Source organism: Aethalodelphis obliquidens, unplaced genomic scaffold (genome assembly GCF_003676395.1).
Source record: "Aethalodelphis obliquidens isolate GAN/ISIS:26980383/991018 unplaced genomic scaffold, ASM367639v1 scaffold28, whole genome shotgun sequence".
Lineage (NCBI taxonomy): Eukaryota > Metazoa > Chordata > Mammalia > Artiodactyla > Delphinidae > Aethalodelphis > Aethalodelphis obliquidens.
The window spans coordinates 24,142,041-24,162,148 of NW_020837972.1; the positions used below are offsets into that span (position 1 = coordinate 24,142,041).

General features: G+C 40.7%; 1 protein-coding gene and 1 long non-coding RNA gene across 4 annotated transcripts in view; one reads left to right on the forward strand and one right to left on the reverse strand.

Moving 5' to 3' along the window:
- Window positions 1-625: 625 nt before the first annotated feature.
- LOC113630028 (uncharacterized) lies at window positions 626-19,060 on the reverse strand. The gene is made up of 3 exons (XR_003436801.1): window positions 19,041-19,060; window positions 3,834-3,839; window positions 626-832 (listed from the first exon to the last, which is right to left on the reverse strand). It is a non-coding gene; the product is annotated as an uncharacterized LOC113630028 (long non-coding RNA).
- The window catches only part of ZNF84 (zinc finger protein 84), a 34,122-nt gene continuing 21,820 nt past the window's right edge, over window positions 7,807-20,108 (forward strand). The window contains exons 1-4 of one of the 3 annotated variants that reach the window (XM_027125231.1): window positions 7,807-7,997; window positions 8,411-8,646; window positions 9,420-9,477; window positions 12,628-12,814. In XM_027125231.1, coding sequence (XP_026981032.1) covers window positions 12,800-12,814 — 15 coding nt within the window. In that variant the 5' untranslated portion in view covers window positions 7,807-7,997; window positions 8,411-8,646; window positions 9,420-9,477; window positions 12,628-12,799. Of the gene's footprint in view, window positions 8,647-9,419; window positions 9,533-12,627; window positions 12,815-20,108 lie in introns of all 3 variants that reach the window. The other 2 variants (XM_027125232.1, XM_027125233.1) reach the window with 2 other exon arrangements.

The following is a 20,108-nucleotide window of genomic DNA, read 5'->3' on the forward strand; positions in this document are numbered from 1 at the left end:
AAAGGCTAAAACAAGAAGTAAGAATTTTATAGGCAAAGTAAAATTCCACTGGTAAAGGCAAATGTATAGTAAAGGCTGAGGATCAACCACTTAAATAAGTTAGTAGGAAACTTAAAAGACAAAAATTGTAAAATCAACTGTAAGTACAGTAAACTGTTAAGGATAGATATGAAGATGTAACATATGACATCAAAAACACAAAATGTGGGGGAATGGAGTAAAAAAATGTAGATCTTTTAGAATGTGTTGAACTTAAATGACTATCATTTTAAAACAAGTGGATATCATTATAGGTAACATATATGAACTCCATGGTAACCACAAATCAGAAACCTACAAAAGATAACAAAAACTAGAGAGAAAGGAACACAAGCATACTACAAAATAAAATCATCAAACCACAAGGAAAGAAACTAAAAGAAAAAAATAGAAAAGAATTTGAAAAACCAGAAAACAAATAACAAAATGGGAATAAGTACAGACCTCTCAATAATCACTTTATTTTTTACTGTTTGTTTATATTTTTGTTTCATTATGTTTTGTTTTTATTGAGATACAGTTGATTTACAATATTACTTTAGTTTCAGGTGTAAAACATAGTGACTAAAATTTTTTGTAGATTATACTCCACTTAAAATTATTATAAAATATTGGCTGTATTCCCTGTGCTGTACAATATATCCTTGTAGCTTATTTATTTTATACATAATGGTCTGCACCTCTTAATTCTCTCCCCCTATCTTGCCTCTCTCCCCGCCCTCCCACCACTGGTAACCACTAGTTTGCTCTCTGTATCTGTGAGTCTCTTTCTGTTTTGTTATATTCATTCATACTTTAGCTTCCATGGATAAGTGATAACATACAGTATTTGTCTTTCTCTTTCTGACTTATTTCACTAGGTATGATAATACCTTATATTTCCATCCATGTTGTTGAAAATGGCAAGATTTCATTCTAATTTTTATGGCTGAGTAATATTCCAGTATATATATCACATCTTCTTCATCCTTTTATCTACTGATGGGCACTTAACATTGCTTCCATATCTTGGCTATTGTAAATAGTGCTGCTATGAACATTGGGGTGCATGTATCTTTTCGAATTAGTGTTTTCCTTTTCATCAGATATATACCAAGGAGTGGAATTGCTGGATCATATGGTACTTTTCTTTTTAGTTTTTAGAGGAACCTCCATACAGTTTTCCATGCTGGCTGTACCAACTTACATTCTGACCAACTGTGTACAAGTGTCCCCTTTTCTCCACATCTTCACCTACATTTGCTATTTGTGGTCTTTTTGATGATAGCCATTCTGACAGGTGTGAGGTGATATCTCATTGTTGGTTTTGATTTGCATTTCACTGATGATTAGCGATGTTGAACTTCTTTTCATGTGTCTATTGGCCACCTGCATATCCTCTTTGGAAACATGTCTATTCAGGTCTTCTGCCCATTTTTTAATTGAGTTTTTTTTTTTTATGTTGAGTTTTACAAGCTGTTTATATATTTTGGATATTAACTGCTTATCATATCATTTGTAAATATTTTCTCCCAGTCAGTAGACTGTCTTTTCGTTTGATTGATGGTTTTCTTTGCTGTCCAAAAGCTTTTAAGTTTAATTAGATCTCATTTGATTATTTTTGCTTTTGTTTCCTTTGCCTTAGGAGACAGATCCAAAAGAATATGCTATGATTTACGCAAAAGAGTGTTCTGCCTATGTTTTCTTCTAGGAGTTTTATGGTTTCTGGTCTCACAGTTAGGTCTTTAATCCATTTTGAATTTATTTTTGCATATGGCATGAGAAAATATTCTACTTTCTTTTATATATAGCTGTCCATTTTTCCCAGCACCACTTATGAAAAAGACAGTCTTTTCCCCATTGTATATTCTTGCCTCTTTTGTCATAGATTATTTGACCATAAGTGTGTGGGTTTATTTCTGGGCTTTGTATCCTATTCCATTGATCTATATGTCTATTTTTGTCCCAGTACCATACTGGTGTTTTTGTTTTTATTTTTTGAGGGGTGGTGGGAGCTACGCTGAGTAGCCTTGACCAGGGATTGAGCTGGGCCCTCAGCAGTGAAAGTGTGGAGTCCTAACCAGTTGACTACTAGGGAATACCCTACCATATTGTGTTTTTTTTTTAATTAAAATTATTTATTTATTTATTTATTTTTTGCTGCATTGGGTCTTTATTTCTGCACACGGGCTTTCTCTAGTTGTGGTAAGCGGGGGCTACTCTTTGTTGTGGTGTGTGGGCTTCACATTGCAGTGGTTTCCCTTGTTGTGGAGCACAGGCTCTAGGCACGCAGGCTTCAGGAGTTGTGGCACATGGGCTCAGGAGTTGTGGCTCAGGGACTCTAGGGCGCAGGCTCAGTAGTTGTGGCGCATGGGCTTAGTTGCTCTGCAGCATGTGGGATCCTCCTGGACCAGGGCTTGAACCCATATCCCCTGCATTGGCAGGCGGATTCTTAACCACTGCACCACCAGGGAAGCCCTACCATATTGTTTTGATTACTGTAGCTTTGTAGTATGGTCTGAAGTCAGGGAGCGTGCTTCCTCTAGCTCCATTCTTCTTTCTCAAGATTGTTTTGGCTATTTGGGGTCTTCTGTGTTTCCATATACATTTTAGGATTATTTGTTCTAGTTCTGTGGAAAATGTCATGGATATCTTGATAGGGATTGCATTAAATCTGCACTGTGTAATGTTAACAGTATTAATTCTTCCAATCCATGAACACAGGATATCTTTTCATTTTTTTGCATCCTCTTCAATTTCCTTCATCAGTCTTTTATAGTTTTCAGCGTATAGGTCTTTCACATCCTTGGTAAAGTTTATTCTTAGGTATTTTACTCTCTCTTTTTTTTTTTTTTTTTTTTTTTGTGGTACGTGGGCCTCTCACTGTTGTGGCCTCTCCCGTTGTGGAGCACAGGCTCTGGACGCGCAGGCTCAGCGGCCATGGCTCACGGGCCCAGCCACTCCGCGGCATGTGGGATATTCCCAGAGCAGGGCATGAACCTGTGTCCCCTCTATCAGCAGGCGGACTCTCAAGCATTGCACCACTAGGGAAGCCCTACTCTTTTTGATATAATTTTATTTTATTTATTTATTTTTTTGGGCTGAGTCAGGTCTTATTTGTGGCACGCGGGATCTCCGTTGAGGCATGTGGGAACTTCCGTTGGGGCGCGCAGTCTTCTCTCTAGCTCTGGCGTAGGTCTTCTCTTCTCTGGTTGTGACATGCAGGCTCCAGGGCACATGGGCTCTGTAGTTTGTGGCACATGGGCCCTCTAGTTGAGGCGCATGAGCTCTGTAGTTGTGGTGTGCAGTTGTAGCTGCCCCGCCGCATGTGGGAACCTAGTTCCCTGACCAGGGATCGAACCTGCGTTCCCTGCATTGGAAGGTGGTTTCTTTACCACTGGGCTACCATGGAAGTCTCTTGATATAACTTTATTTTATTTTAAAATCTATCTATTTATTTATTTATTTTTGGCTGCGTTGGGTCTTTGTTGCCGCACGTGGGCTTTCTCTAGTTGCGGCGAACAGGGGCTACTCCTTGTTGCAGTGCACAGGCTTCTCATTGCAGTGGCTTCTCGTGTTGCGGAGCACGGGCTCTAAGTGTGCTGGCTTCAGTAGTTGTGGCACGTGGGCTCAGAAGTTGTGGCTCTTGGGCTCTAGAGCACAGGCTCAGTAGTTGTGGCGCACAGACTTAGTTGCTCTGCAGCATGTGGGATCTTCCCAGACCAGGGCTCGAACCTGTGCCCCCTACATTGGCAGGCGGATTCTTAACCACTGTGCCACCAGGGAAGCTCCTTTGATATAATTTTAAACCGGACTGTTTTCTTGTTTTTCTTTCCAATAGTTAATTATTAGTGCATATAAAAGCATCAGATTTTCTGTATATTAATCTTGTCCTGCCACTCTTCTGAATTCATTTATTAGTTCTAATGGGGTTTTTTTTCCTTCAAAATGGCAAGGGAGGTGGGGGAGGCTAGAAATAGGTGAAGGAGATTAAGAGGTACAAACTTCCAGTTACAAGATAAATCAGTCATGGTTATGAAATATACCGTGGTGGAATATAATCAATAATTATATAATGTGCTGTATAGTGACAGATGGTAGCTAAACTTATTGTGGTGATCATTTTGAAATGTATAGAAATATAGAATTGAGACAGGCTGGCACCTGGGATCTGGGACCCTTTGCTGCAGTGCTGGCACCTGGACAAACATTTCCTTGAGCAACAGATACAAAGAAACCATAAGGAACTAAAAATAACTGCATGCATGCACAATTGGGGCAAATTATGAATAAGATACTAAAAGGCTAAAAACCACCTGATGCTTCTGAGGTGCAGTGAGCAAAAGCAGGGTAATGTGCATGATCCGTGCACCAAGGGGGTGGGCAGACCACCTATGCCACTCCTCTGGCCCGACCCACTGATCTGCCCCTACCCTCACCCTATTTAGGGGACAAGCTTGCCCCACCTCAGAAAGCAAGCAAGGGCACCTGTTTCTTGTTTTGCAGAGTCCCAGTAAAGCCTTGTTTGTGAGTTGTTCTTGTTCTTGTTTGTGAGTCCCAGTAAAGCCTTGCCCGAATTCCTCCTCTGGCCACTTACCAATTTCTGTTTATTAAAGTGTCCAAGGACTGAAGTCAGTAACAGAATCACTGTGTTGTGTAACAGAAACTAACTTGTAACTTCCAGTTATAAGACAAATAGGTATTAGGGATGGAATGTGTGACGCGGTAAACAGAATCAGCACCGCTGTGTGTTGTGAATACTGCTCCAAGTCGCTAAGAGAGTAAAGCCTAAGAGATCCCATCACAACGAGAACAAATTTCTTCTATTTCGTTAAATTTGTATCTATATGAGATGATGGATATTCACTGAATTTATTGTGGTCATCATTCCATGGGTTAAGTAAGTCAAATTATTATGCTGTACACCTTAAATTTATACTGTGCTGTATGTCCATTATACCTCAATAAAACTGGAGGAAAAAAAGAAAAAGAGATTAGCACGCAGACACGCACAGAGGGAGGACCATGTGAAGACACAGGGAGAAGACGGCCACCTGCAAGCCAAGGAGAGAGACCTTCGAAGAAATCAAACCTGCCAACACCGTGCAATCAGACTTCTAGTCTCCAGAATTGTGACAAAATACGTTTCTGGTGTTTACCCCACCCAGTCTGCGATATTTTGTTATGGCAGCTCTAGCAATTGAATGCACTTGGGATGAGGAAATTGGCTTCCCATGTGGAAAGAAAATGAAATTACAGGGACTTCCCTGGTGGTCCAGTGGCTAAGACTCCGAGCTCCCAATGCAGCGGGCCCGGGTTCAATCCCTGGTCAGGGAACTAGATCCCAGATGCCGCAACTAAGGGTTTGTATGCTGCAGCTAAAGATCCTGCATGCTGCAATGAAGATCCTACACGCGGGAGTGAAGATCCCATGAGCCGCAACTAAGACCTGGTGCAACTAAATAAATAAATATTTTTTAAAAAATGAAATTATATCAATATCTGCACTGCATGCACACAGACAACTTCAGACAGATTCCAACCACTAAATATGAAAGCAAAATGCTGAAACTATTAGAAGATAATACGTGGAAATCTTTTGTGATACCAGGATGTAGAAAGATTTCTTAACAAGACACATAAGTAAACCACAAATGAAACCATAAAGGAAAAGCTAGATAAAATTTATGTCAAAAATAAAGCCTATGGGATCAACAATTTTATAAACAAAGTTCAAAGACCAGGAATAGACAGAAAAAAATTAAAATATATATTGCATGCTGAGGATTAGTAAACAATATACATTCGTCTCCATGAATAGATAATACAATAGAAAAATGGCAAAGATAATTGACAATTTATGGAGTAAAACCCCCAAATGGTGTAAAAATGTGTTTACTTCAGCAGTGATCATTGACACACATCCTTGTATCATAGGGAAGAACAAATCTGACTCCATATTTGATCTGTTTCTTTTACTTTAAGCTTTGTATTCTATTGCTTTTGCCATAATACAAGTTAAGAGTGCGGCCTATAGCCTGAAATTTACAGGATAACCCATTCTCAAGGTTCTGAGAATTAAGAGTATAACATTGCTATACTTATTAAGAGTGTAACACTGTTCCATTCATATAGAGATAAAAAGTTGCAGAACAGAGAATAACATTTGTCTTGTTGGGGGTTTAAAGGAACATTGTGACTGGACCTAGGTGGACAGCTGCAAGAACAAAGGTTCGGGCACCAAGAAGTTTGCAGCAACCAACCACACTTCTCCCCTTTTAGTATAAAAGAAGCCTGAATTCTAACTCGGGGAAGATGGTTCTTTGGGACACTAGTCCACCATCTTCTCCGTCTGCTGACCTTCCAAATAAAGTTGCTATTCATTGCCCCAGCAAATCACCTCTGGATTTACTGGCCTGTCGTGTGGTGACTGGCATGAGCTTGGACTCGGTAACACTTGTGTTCTGCATTTTAAGTATTAGTCCATTTTATTTGTGTGTTTTTGTTTTTGTTTTGGCTGTGCTGCATGGCCCTGGGATCTTAGTACCCCGACCAGAATTGAACATGTGCCCCTGCAGTGGGAGTGTGGAGTCCTAACCGCTGGACCACCAGGGAAGTCCCAGCGTTAGTCCAGTTTTAAAAATCTTAATCCTTGGTATTAGTACCTTGTTCCTAACTCCTCCTTATATTCCACACTTAAGCAGCATACTGGCTTCATGGCTGAAGTCTGTATCTTTCATAAGGCTAAATTAGGAAACAACTTTTTCTGATTTATTTTTTAAAGTCTAGAATGTATTTTTTCAGTTAAAATTTTTTTTCATTTTATTGAGGTAATTCTATTTCCCCTTATTTATTTATATTAACGTATATCCTGATCACCCTCATATTTCTAGAATAGAATCCACTTGGTTTCTATTCTACAAAAATATTTCTATTTCTACAAAATATTGCCAAATAGTCGACAAAAATTATCTGTTGATAATTTCTAAGTATTTTTGCATGGCCAGCAATAATCAAGTTTTTTCTGCGCTTCTTTTTCAAATTATACATCTGTCCATTTTGGTGCCTTTATGCTATTACATAAATAGAAAATTTCCCTTCTAATTCCTCTGTAACTATTTAAATACGAGTTCTCTGATCACTGGATGTTTGAAAGAATTCACTGGAAACTCAGCGAACGATGCTTTTCGGCGGAGAATCTCTGACATTGTCTTCATTTCCATTCACGTTTGGGTTTTTTTGTTTCTTGGGTCGAATTTGACACATCTACCCTTTAAGAATCATTTGTGTCACAGAGAATTTCGAATTTATTAACACAAATCGGATTTTCATTCAATCTCCTATGTATCTGTGATTGTTCCTCTTTTTTCATCCTACCCTTCACTCTCTTTTTAAAAAAATTAGAGTGACTTATAATAACTCCCCCCACAACCCTTGAATTATAAATTAACGTCCCTTTTTTTCTTCTTTACTATCTGCTTTTTTTTGTTTTCTTCAATTGAATTATTAAGCCAATTCTCTATCACATCTGTCTACATACCTACCTATCTCTTATCAATCTACCTGATTTGGATTCCCGGTCTTTTAAAAATCCCGGTCTTTTAAAAATCTTTACGTTTCCCCCGAACGCGCATTCCCACAGCTCGCTCTGGCTGCGGCCGCCCGGGTCTCTAGGCGACCAGCGCTCCTACGACGCCGCACGCCGCGTGCCGCGGAACCTCCTGGGAAGTGTAGTTCGGAGGCTCCTCCCCTTCGCGCACGCGCAGCGCACGCAGCAGGTTTGGCCCTTCTCTTTGTCCACCGCCACGTGAGAGGCCAGTGGGCGCGTGTCCGCGTGCTCGTGCGCGCGCGCGGTCCCCCAGCCCAGCTCCGGGCCGTTGGGATCCCGCGGGTCCGCCCGGGTCGCGCAAAGGCTGGGGGCGGGGCGGTCACGTGGGTCCCGGTCCCGCGCGTCCGTGGTTCCGAGGCCTTTTTTGCAGGTTCCGGGGCTGGATTCCTGTGGGGCGGGCGGCTGGGGCTGAGGGAGCCCGCGGGGGAGGGGCTGGGGGTCGTGCCAGGGCCGCCAGTGGGCGTCAGCGCTTGGGCCGGGGTCTCCGCGGCTGGGGTGCGGTGGGCACCGGTGGCCCCCGGGGTCGGGGGGAGGCCCTTCGTCCGCCGCGGCTGGTGCTTGTCGCGCCGGGGCCTCTCCTGCCAGGCCGGCTTGGAAAGGCGGTACCTTCCCACGCGCGTCCTTGCGCGTCCCCGGCCGCGAGCCCTGGGCGGGCGCGGTCGGAGCGTCGGGACCCACGGCGGGTTGGGGAGCGTCCGGAGAGTGTCCGCGGCGTGACCCGGTTGCAGGGCCTGTGCCGCCCCTCCACCCTGGCTCGACTCAGCTCGCCTCTGCCTTTATCAGGAGGGTTTTTCCGAGGCTCCTCCACTAACGAGAACCCCCAAACAACTTCGACAGTAGCTGGCGGGGTGGGCACCGCGTTGGCTCAAGGCCTTGTCTCTGACCTGGACCCACGTCTGCTCCTTGGAACAACAGCCCACTCACGATTTCTGGGTCTCAGGCTTTTCATCTGAAAATGAGGGAGTGGAAAGAAGTGACCTTTTCTGCCCTAGTCCGGTGGATTTTGCTGTCATCAAAACGTACATTAGTTTATTTTATTTATTATTTACTGTTTACTTTGTTTCAACCACGTGGTGCTGGACTGAAACTGCTCTGTTTGCCTGTTTTCTTGGGTTAAGGACTTTAAAATATGTTCACTGTAGTTAATTTAGAGTATCTTGATAAACAGATTCAAATGAAAATCATTGATGATCCCATCAACAGGAAACAGTCACTGCTAACATTTTGTGCATTTATTTTAGTCAAGAAACGTGTGTATGTTTTGAATACACCTTACGTGTTCCCTTAAAAAAAAAACAAAATTGGGAATATGCTGCAAATCCTGCTTAAAGCCCTTAGAGTATATCACAGATATGTTAAGTTGAAATATTTTGTCCCAAGTGGGGAGTCTAAACTTACCAGGGGAGTTTTTTTCAACTTGCCCCTGAGAACTTATCTTTCTCTTGTTATTCTCCTTAGTCTGCCCTGGTGCCGTCATTTCTGGACAGGGGACTGTGTCATGCATGTACTGGGACTATAAACAGGGACTCCCAAGGCCTTTGCCCACCCCTCCCAATACAGTTGTTGAGGGCCTGTGATCACAGGCTCTGGAGTGGGCTGCATGGGACCACTTCCTGTGTATGTCATCTGTTTTTGGCATGTTATTGAACTTCTGTGCCTTATTGCTTCTTCTGTGATGAGAACTGAATGCATCAAAAAAGACAGTACGGTGTGTAGAACATCTGGCACATAGTAGGTGTAAGTTAACGTTATTTTTTTCATTATTCTTTCCCTTTCCTTTACAATTCCACAGAATTTGATGCTGAGTGGGAGCTACAGGATGATGATGAAGGTGCCCCTTCCCCCTGCAGGTAAATGTGAGTGCGTGGCAGGGAGAGCTGCAGTGCTCTGCAGGAAACTGCCGAGGTAAAGTCACACCCGTGAAGTTAAAAGGGGCCAAATTGTACAACGAAGGGCGGGCATAGGCTTCCATTTGCTGAAGGGACACATAAGAGTCAAGTGTAAGAGCATTCAGGGAGAACTTCTCCCTCCAGGGCCAACTTGCAAAAACATTTGTTTAAATTAAAGGAAAATAAGGTCCAATCTGTACTGTGCTGAGCAAGTAACATATCAGAAATATTTTAAAACTACCACACTGATGGCGTGTCACACTCTCTCCACCTCACATTCTCAACTCTGTGTTCTCCGCAAAATCTGCCTCATTTTGACATAAGTGTCTCTACTCTTGATAAGTTTTTGCTGAAATCCAGCTAAACTTTACCAAATAGTTTTTGACAAAGCTACAAAGGAAATTTAAAAATCACACTGTGAATTTGGCTGTCTGCTTAAGGAAATAGTTTGAATGTAAACGTAGTTTTATTTGTCAGAATGCTGGAGTTTTTATTACATGAGATGACGTGAAAGCATAATGCAAAGGAAATGACATATTCACTGTAGGTATATTTTCCTTGTCTGGGGTGTGTGTGTGTGTGTGTGTGTGTGTGTGTGTGTGTGTGTGTGTGTGTTATGATTGATTTTTCTTGAACCACTCAGAGTTTATTATGTTTTTTAATGGTTAAATTTATTGACTTTAAATAAAATTGTATGGCTTTTGCCTTTGTATCATGTGTTGGGGAGACATTTCCCCCCAAATTATACAAATATTCACTTGTGTTTTCTTTAGGTACTATCATGGTTTCCATTATTTTAAATTCTGATCCATCTGGAAGTACAGTTGACCCTTGAACAATACGGGTTTGAACTGCATGGGTCCACCTATATGCAGATTTTTTTCAATAAATACTACAGTACTATACGATCAGAGGTTGGTTGAATCTGCAGATATGGAACCTCTGATTCAGAGAGCCAACTATAAAATTAATTATATGAGGATTTTCAAATGAGCGGGTGGGTCGGTGCCCCTAACCCCCAAGTTGTTAAGGGTCAACTGTAGTTTGTTGTAATGTATGAGATAGATAACTAGCTTTATTTTCTCTCAAGTGTTAATCACTTCTGTTCATTAAGTAATCCAGTTTTACTTTGCGTGTGAAATGCCACATTTATTGCATGTAAATCCTGACATATTTGGAACATTATGCTTTATTTATCTATATATCTTTTCTGGAGGCAGTGTGAAATACTTTTTTGATCATATAATTTTATAATATATGTTAATATTACATGGGCCTGTTTACACTCATTATTTTGTATTTCCAAAAGTGTCCAAAGCTGTTCCTGAACCTTTTTTTTTCCAGGTGAACTTTAGAATTGCTTGTTAAAGAAAAGCTTTTTGAAATTGTGATTGGAGTTGACTAAAGATGTAAATCATTCGGGGCTGACTTCTTTTTAGTGTATGAAATCTTTCTGTCCCAGGACAAGACCAAATTGTGCGTGTATGAAGTCTCTTCTTACAGTCCTCATTGGTGTTTTTAGTTTGTTTCCTATGAACCTTACATATTTCTTGTCAAGTATATTTCTGCATGTTTTATGTATTTTTTTCTGTTATGCGTAGATTTGACTTTCTACCTTTTTATTTGTTTAAATAAGAAAGTTGTTGATATTAACAGAACTATGTCTGTTGATCTGGAAAGATGCTTTGCATAGCGGGAAGAAAACAAAAACAGTTTTTAAATGTGACCATATACCTCTTAAGAGTGGTTATGTGTGGTCATAGGTTATAGTTGTTTCTTATTTAGCTTACATACATTTCTAAGTTTTGCCATCATGTTTTACTTTTGTAATAATAATTATGGCTTATATTTGTTTAGTGCTGATGTGCACCAGCTCCAGTTCTAAGATGAGTATATTTTCACAATTTAAGATATATAAAGGAATCATTTCTTATGTAACCAGGAGGAACTTCAATATGTGTTTCTGAGTTGGCACTGAAGGTTGAATCACAGGAAGACATGAAAGGGAAGAGCTTGGTGTTTTAAGTGCTGCTTTTTAGTCGTAGGGATGAGCAGGCTGTTCTTCATTTGTATTTCTGTGGAACTAAGGGGACCGAATGCATGGAAATAAGAGCTAATTCCAGGATATATGGGGTGTGTGTGTGTGTGTGTGTGTGTGTGTGTACATATGTGTACATGAATACACACAACTGACATGATTTTGGTACTAAATACCTTGAACAAGAGGTAGCAAGAAAGAGAAATAACATTCCATTTCTGATGTTTAATAATTGTGCAATTATGGGCACATTCTAAGTCTCAGTTTTCTTTCTATAAGATGGAGATTTTGTTAAATGCCTTTTGGGTTGTCTGTGAGGGTTAAATTGTAAAGTGCTTAGTATTTTGTCTTATATATAGAAAGCACTCAGATGTTAGCTATTATTATTACAAGGAACTAGTCACTTTGCTTTTAATATCTTATTTATTCCTCAGAATCCCTGTGGCATTACATAATGATTAAAGAGTAATCCTCCAGAAGTATATAACCTCTGTGCATCAAACAACATAGCTTTAAGCATACAATCAACAGAATTGCAAGGAAAAACTGACCAATCTGTAATCATACTGGGAGAGTTTAACACACTTCCTTCAGAAAATGATAGGATTGGCAGACATAAATTAGGAAAGTTATAGAAAATTTTAATAGTAAACTAAGGCTCAGAAAAATGAGCCTTAGTTTCCTATTCGTTTTTCCCCAAAGTCACAAAGCCAGCAAAGGGAAAGGGTTGATTGAAACTCAGATCGGTTATAATACAAATCACATAAGCTTTCCAAAATTCCATCTGCCTAACACAGAGCTGTCATGTCCTTCACAGCACCTGTTCCGCACTGTCCTCAGTGCACGCTGACTGGATCTCAGAATTACTTACTTCTGGTCCTTCTTTATTTGTGTGTAGAGACTTTTGCTGTTCTTTTACGTTACATTCTGTTTCTGTCCCTGGTAGTCCTGTTTCAGTTATATAGGAAACACAGTCTGGCCTTAGATGATCATGAATTCCTAGTTCCTAGTAAGAGAGGAAAGGATTTTTGGTGCAGCGTGAATATACCAGTTGAAGTTCGTTTGTCCCCAAGTCCACAGATCCTGGTTCCACACAAATAAGGCTGCTCGTGTGAGATAAGAAACGCGTTCCCAGAAGCAGAAAGTCATTCCTAGTGTAAAAGACCTCACACCAGAGCTTCAGGGCAGAAGCAGAGGCTGCAGGACAGAACAAATCTCAGACTTGCTACTCATCTTGCAGCAGAAATGACCATGTTACAGGTGAGTTCATGTTTATTTCTCATTATTTTTCCAGGGAATTAGAAGAGGTGTGTAAGACCACTAGTGAAAAAGGAAAGAATAAATGGTTAAGAAATCAGGGGAAAATACCCTCAGAATGGAAGATCCAAGTTGGGACAAAATTGAAGCAGCGATATGTTAACTATAGGGCCTCGAGAAATTCTTTTTTTTTTTTTTTTTGCGGTACGTGGGCCTCTCACTGTTGTGGCCTTTCCTGTTGCGGAGCACAGGCTCCGGACGCGCAGGCTCAGAGGCCATGGCTCACGGGCCCAGCCGCTCCGCAGCATGTGGGATCTTCCCGGACCGGGGCATGAACCCGTGTCCCCTGCATCGGCAGGCAGACTCTCAACCACCGCGCCACCAGGATAGCCCGAGAAATTCTTAAAGTTTCAATTTTTATAAGCCTTACTGTCCTACATAATTATTGAATTTGAGCTGTAAACCTGGTTCTCAAATTTTTGACAGGTGTAATGAGTATGTTTATATGAATTGCATTATCCAAAGAAAAAAGCAAACTGATTTTTCATAGAAAGTAAATGTTTCTTGGTCATTCCTTGGTGAAGCCTTTGAATAAATGATATAGTAGGTAATGTTCTTAGGAGAAAGATTGTAATAAATACATGGTATAGCCATTTTTCATAGTTTTCCACAGAGTGTGACCCACGGGGAAAATGCCAAAGCAGAGTTTAGTCCCCGTAATTATTTAAATTATTTATTTACCTCTTTAGTTGTGAAGCAGAATTCACATGGAGAAAAGTTCATAAAATGTAAAAGTACAGCTTAATGTATTATCAAATGAATACCCATGAAGCCACCATTTCATTTCAAGAAATAGAGCATTCCCAGCCCAAATGAGGCCCTTCCTGTGCCCCCTTCCCAATCACAACTTCTCCCTCCTGACAGACGGAGCCAGGACTCCATCTTTTGTAACGATTTCCTTGCTTTTCTGTATAATTTTACTCCTAAGTGTTTATCCTTAAACACTGCCATTTGATTTTGTCTGCTGTTGTGTATACTCATTTGTGTTTTGCTTCTGTCACTTAGCAATTGCAGCCTTCTCTCCAATTGAGGTAGCTTCTCAATATCACCAAATCCAGCCATTATCAAATTTCCAGTTGTCTCATAAACTGTCCTCTGTTTGAATCAGAATCTAAGTAAAGTTCATACAGTGCAGTTGATTGATCTGCCTCTGAATCTTGGCTCTGCCTATTTTTTTCTGTCCAAACTATCTGTTGAGGAAGACAGGCCGTTTATCTGTAGTTTCCCACGGTCTGAAGGCTTTGACTAAGTGGCGTGGTGGATAATGTCCTCGTTTGACTGATTAAACCCCCCAGTGTTGTTGGTGTGTTCTGCCATCTGTGTTTCCTGTGAATTGGTAGATTCAGAGCTGCGCTTTCCAGTCCCGAAGCCACCGGCCACATATGACTGTTTGAACTTAAGTTAATTCAATGAAATCCCTTTGTCACAGTTGCCACGTTTCAAGTGCTCCGTAGCCACAGACTGGACAGCCACAAATTAGGTGGCACAGGTAAAGAAAATTTCCATCACCACAGGAGGTTCCACTTTGAGGCTTGATCAGATTTAAGTGTGACTTTTTGGCAAGAGTGCTTCAGAGGTTGTGGTTGTACTTCTTTCAGGAGGTGCATAAAGCCCACTTGTCTCTCTTTGTCTTGCTGATGGCTTTATTCTCCTTATTTTTTTTGGTTGTGTTGGGTCTTAGTTGTGGCACACGGGCTCTTTGTTGAGGCATGTGGGATCTTTTTGTTAGGGCGCTCGGTCTGATCGGGTTTCTGTCTGGTTGTGCTGGGCAGGCTCCAGGGTGCGTGGGCTCTGTAGTTTGCAACATGAGGGCTCTCTCATTGAGGCGCATGAGCTCAGTAGTTGTGGCGCACGGGCTTAGTTTCTCCGTGGCACGTGGGATCTTAGTTCCTCGACCAGGGATCGAGCCCGCGTCCACTGCATTGGAAGGCAGTTCTTTACCACTGGACCACCAGGGAAGTCCCTTGTTGATGGCTTTAAATGATCGATGCCCAGATGGATTATTTCATTAGGGGCTGCAAAATAGTAACACCCTCCTTGTAACATTTCTTTATTAACTAGAATGCAGCTTTCTAGCATGCCAAGATATATCAAGGGTCAGTTTGTACATTTTCTGCCCCAGAACTGCAATTAGTATCTTAAAATTTAGTCATTAGTTTTAAAAGTGTTTGTTGCCAAAACATGGAAATATACTAGATTTTTGCATATTGACTTGGTATTCAGGAACTTTGTAAGCCCATTTACTAATTCTAATAATTCTTCTTTAGATTTGTTTAGATTTTCCATGTTTATAAAAATATCAGCAATACTTTTTTTTTAGTAAAAAGAAATTCCACTGACTTCCTAGTTTGATGAGACTTTCTATAACAAATAATTGTTGATTATTTTTCAATTTTTGGTGTGTTCATTTGTTCTTTGTTTCATCTGTTTGTTCTTTTTCATACTTCTATATTCTTATGAAATCTAGTCCTTTTTGAAAACTGTAAATGTGCTTTTTCATCTAACTCTGTTGGATTTTTCTGTTATCTGTAGTTCTTGTTATATACATTCTTCCATTTACAGATATGCTTTATCTGCATCTATCGAGGTGATACTATGTTTTTTCTTAATCTGTTAAAGTAGTAAATATCCGTGACTTTTTAAAAAAATGTTAAATCAACCTTGAATTTTTGGGATAAACTCCAGCTTGGGCTTGATATATTTTTTTCTTTATGTTTTGCTTAATATAGTAGTTTGGTAACATTGTTTAGGATTTTCACATCAGTGTTCATGTGTAAATAGGCCTTTGCTTTTCCCTTCTTGCAATACCCTTATTGGATTTTGTTATCAAGGTCATGTTAGTATCAAAAAGTTTATCAAAAGTTGCTTCCATATTCTATAAGAGTTTAGTAAAATTGGAATTATTTCTGCATTAAATGTTTACAGAATTAACTGGTAAAGCCATTTTTTTATGAGAAGATGTAAACTCAGGGAACCAGCGTTTTCCACATGACCAATGCATGATTTATAAAATCATTAGTGGGTAAATGATCCATTTAAGGAGGAAGATAAAACAATATATTTTAATGTAACAGTGTGAGAAGTTCATTGATATAGTTGAAGGTTCTACATTGTAGCTTATCTTTGTGAGACCAGTTGACTAGTTTTGATGTTTATGAAAGAAGAATATCCACAGTTAACTAATTCTAATTGTTTTAAGGTCTTTTGGATTTTCTTTATGCAGTCATACCATCTATGACAGTTTTACATCTTCCTTTCAATATTTATACTCTTTCCTTGCATTATATTGTACTGACCTCCTGGCCAGTACTGTACCTGCAGTACCTTGTGGACTAGAGGTGGCGTTGGGAACACCCTTGCCTCGCCCTAGGCCTGCACTGTCCACTACATAGCATATCACAGCTGCTCACCTCTGACACCAGTCACCTGGAGTTAGTGCAGACTCTGCAGGGTGAGGGCACCATCCCCAACAAGAGTGCTTTCACTTCAGTTGCCAGCTGTAAGTTTCGGGGTCCCCAGGCCACCTGCACTTCTGACCAATAGGCTGCAAATTTGAGGGGTTCCTATGACCCCCTCAGGTTCACTGGAATTGTTCACAGAACTTAGGAAAGTGCTATACTTAAAACTGCATTTTTTTTTTTTTTTTTCTGTACGCGGGCCTCTCACTGTTGTGGCCTCTCCCGTTGCAGAGCACAGGCTCTGGACACGCAGTCTCAGCGGCCATGGCTCACGGGCCCAGCCGCTCCGCGGCATGTGGGATCTTCCCGGACCGGGGCACGAACCCGTGTCCCCTGCATCGGCAGGCGGACTCTCAACCACTGCGCCACCAGGGAAGCCCCTGCAGTTTTATTATAAAGGACACAAGTTGGGATCAGCCAAATGAAGAGACACACAGGGTGAGGTCTGGCAGGGTCCCAAACATGGAGCTTCTGCGCCCTCTCCCCATGGAATCAGGGCACATCACCCTCTTGGCCCATGTCTGTTTACCACCCAAGAAGCTAACATGAGGCAGCAGTATCCAGAGTTTTTACTGGGTATTCATTTTGTAGGTGTGATTGATAAAATCACAGCCATGTGACTGAACTCAGCCTCCAGCCTGGAGGTTGGGCTGATAGCGTCTGCCTCAAAGCCCCAACCCTCCAAGCAAATGGTTGGAACTTCCAGCATGGGCAGTGCCCACCTGGAGACTCCAGGAGCCCACCATGAGTTACGTGTTCCGTAAACTCAGGAGGGGCCCACCACGAACTACAAAGGAAGCTCCATCGCAGGAACCTGGGACAAAGACCAGACAGTCTTTATTATCCAACAGGTAGCCATTAGCTACACATGCTCTTTACATTTAAATTAATTAAAATTAAATAAAATAGAAAAGTCAGTGCCTAGTCACCTTTGAAGTGTTCAGTAGACACTGGTGCCTAGTGGCTACCGTATTGGATGGTGCAGATATAGAGCATTTTAGTCGTCACAAGAAATTCTGCTGGACAGTGCTGTTCTGGTCCTCAGAGAGCAAGTACTCAGTGTTTTACCATAAAGTATGATGCTACCTGTACGTATTTTGTAGATTATGATTATTAGATTAAATTTCTTTCTATTCCTAGTTTGTTGATGGTATTTTACACTGAATAGATTTTCACCGTATACCTTTTCTTCATTTTGAGGTGATAATGGCTTTTCTCCTTTATTCTGTTAATATGACAGGGATTTCTGAATCGGTATCTTGCACAGCTGAAGGAACCCTCATTTGGTCAGGCTATGTTATACTTTTTATGCATGGCTAGATTCAGTTTGTTAATATTTTGTTAGGAATTTTGATTCTATGAGTTATTTGCTTGTAATGTTCTTTTCTTGTTGTGTTCCTATCTGATTTGGGATTAGAGGTCTGCTGGCCGTATAAAATGAGTTGAGAAGTTTGCACTCTTTTCTCTGTTCTCTAAAAGAATTTATGTGAGATCATTTTATTTGTTCCTTAAATGTTGGGAAGAATTCACCTTTGAAGCTATCTAGACGTTGAGTTTTCTTTGAAGGAAGGTTTTAAAATGTGAGGGTTAATTCCTTTAACAGTTACAGACTAATTCAGACCTTTTTTCTTGTGTCACTTTTTTTTTTTTTTTTTTTTCGGTACGCAGGCCTCTCACTGTTGTGGCCCTTCCCGCTGCGGAGCACAGGCCCCAGATGCGCAGGCCCAACGGTCACAGCTCACGGGCCCAGCCGCTCCGTGGCACGTGGGATCCTCCCCGACTGGGGCACGAACCCGCGTCCCCTGCATCGGCAGGCGGACTCTCAACCACTGTGCCACCAGGGAAACCCTCTTGTGTCACTTCTGAGTAGATTATTTTTCAAGAAATATATCTGTTTCATCTAAGTTGTCAAATATGTTGGCATAAATTTATTAATATTATATTATCTTTTTAACGGCTTTATTGTACTATGATGTCAGTAGGATCCACCTATTTTAAGTGTACAATTCAGTGATTTTGTTTTTTTTTAGTAACTTTATGTTGTGTAACCATCATCACAATCCAGTTTTAGAAGGGTTCCATCACCCCAAGAGGATCTTTGTGACATTTGCGTCAGTTCCTCTTCCCATCACCAGCCTGAGGCAGCCACTAATTTGCTTACTTTCTATATAGGTTTTCCTTTTGGGCATATCATATAATGGATTTATATAAATGTGTAATCGTTTTGTGTCTAGCCTCTTTCAATAAGCATAGTACTTTTGAGGTCCATCTATGCTTTAGCATATGTCAGGAATTCATTCTTTTTATTGTTGAATAGTATCCCATTGTAAGAATATACCACTTTTTATTTATCCATTCACCACTTGATGGATTTGGAATATTTACACATTTTGTTGGTTTTTTTTTAATTGAAGTATAGTTGATTTACAATGTCATCTTTCAGGTTACAGCAAAGTAATTCATTTATACGTATTTGTGTATATATATTCTTTTTCAGAATCTTTTTCATTATAGGTTATTACAGGATATTGAGTATATTTCCCTGTGCAATACAGTAGATTCTTGTTAGTTATCCATTTTATATATAGTAGTGTGTATCTGTTAATCTCAAACTCTGAACTTATTCCTCCCCTCCTTTCCCCTTTGGTAACCATAAGTTTTCTATGTTGGTGAGTCTATTTCTGTTTTATAAATAAGTTCACTTGTATTACTTTTTTTAGATTCACATATAAGTGATATCATATATTTGTCCTTCTCTGTCTGACTGACTTCACTCAGCATGATAATCTCTAGGTCCATCCATGCTGCTGCAAATGGCAGTATTTCATTCTTTTTTATGGCTGAACAGTGTGCCACTGTGTGTATATGTACCACATCTTCTTTATCCATTCATCTGTCGATGAACATTTAGGTTCCTTCCATGTCTTAGCTATTGTAAATAGTGCTGCTATGAACATAGAGGTGCATGTATCTTTTCAAATTAGAGTTTTCATCTTTTCTAGATATATGCCCAGGAGTGGGATTGCTGGATCGTATGGTAACCCTGTTTTTTGAGGAACCTCCATACTGTTCTCCATAGTGGCTGCACCAATTTACATTCCCACCAACAGTGCAAGAGGGTTCCCTTTTCTCCATACCCTCTCTATCATTTACTCTTTGCAGACTTTCTGATGATGGCCATTCTGACTGGTGTGAGGTGATACCTCACTGTAGTTTTGTTTTGCATTTCTCTAATAATTAGCCTTTTTGAGCATCTTTTCATGTGCTTTTTGACCAGCTGTATGTCTTCTTTAGAGAAATGTCTATTTATGTCATTTGCCCATCTTTTGATTGGGGTGTTTGTTTTTTTTCAGATGTTGAGCTGTATGAGCTGTTTGTATATTTTGGAAATTAAGCCCTTGCCAGTCACATTGATTGCAAATATTTTCTCCCATTCTGTAGGTTGTCTTTTTCTTTTTAATTAATTAATTAATTTTTGGCTGTGTTGGGTCTTCGTTGCTGCACGCAGCCTTTCTGTAGTTGCAGTGAGCGGGGGCTACTCTTCATTGCAGTGCATGGGCTTCTCATTGCAGTGGCTTCTCTTGTTGTGGAGCACTGGCTCTAGGTGCGTGGGCTTCAGTAGTTGTGGCACACAGGCTCAGTAGTTGTGGCTCGTGGGCTGTAGAGAGCAGGCTCAGTATTTGTGGCACATGGGCTTAGTTACTCTGTGGCATGTGGTATCTTCCCAGACCAGGGCTTGAACCCGTATCCCCTGCATTGGCAGGAGGATTCTTAACCAC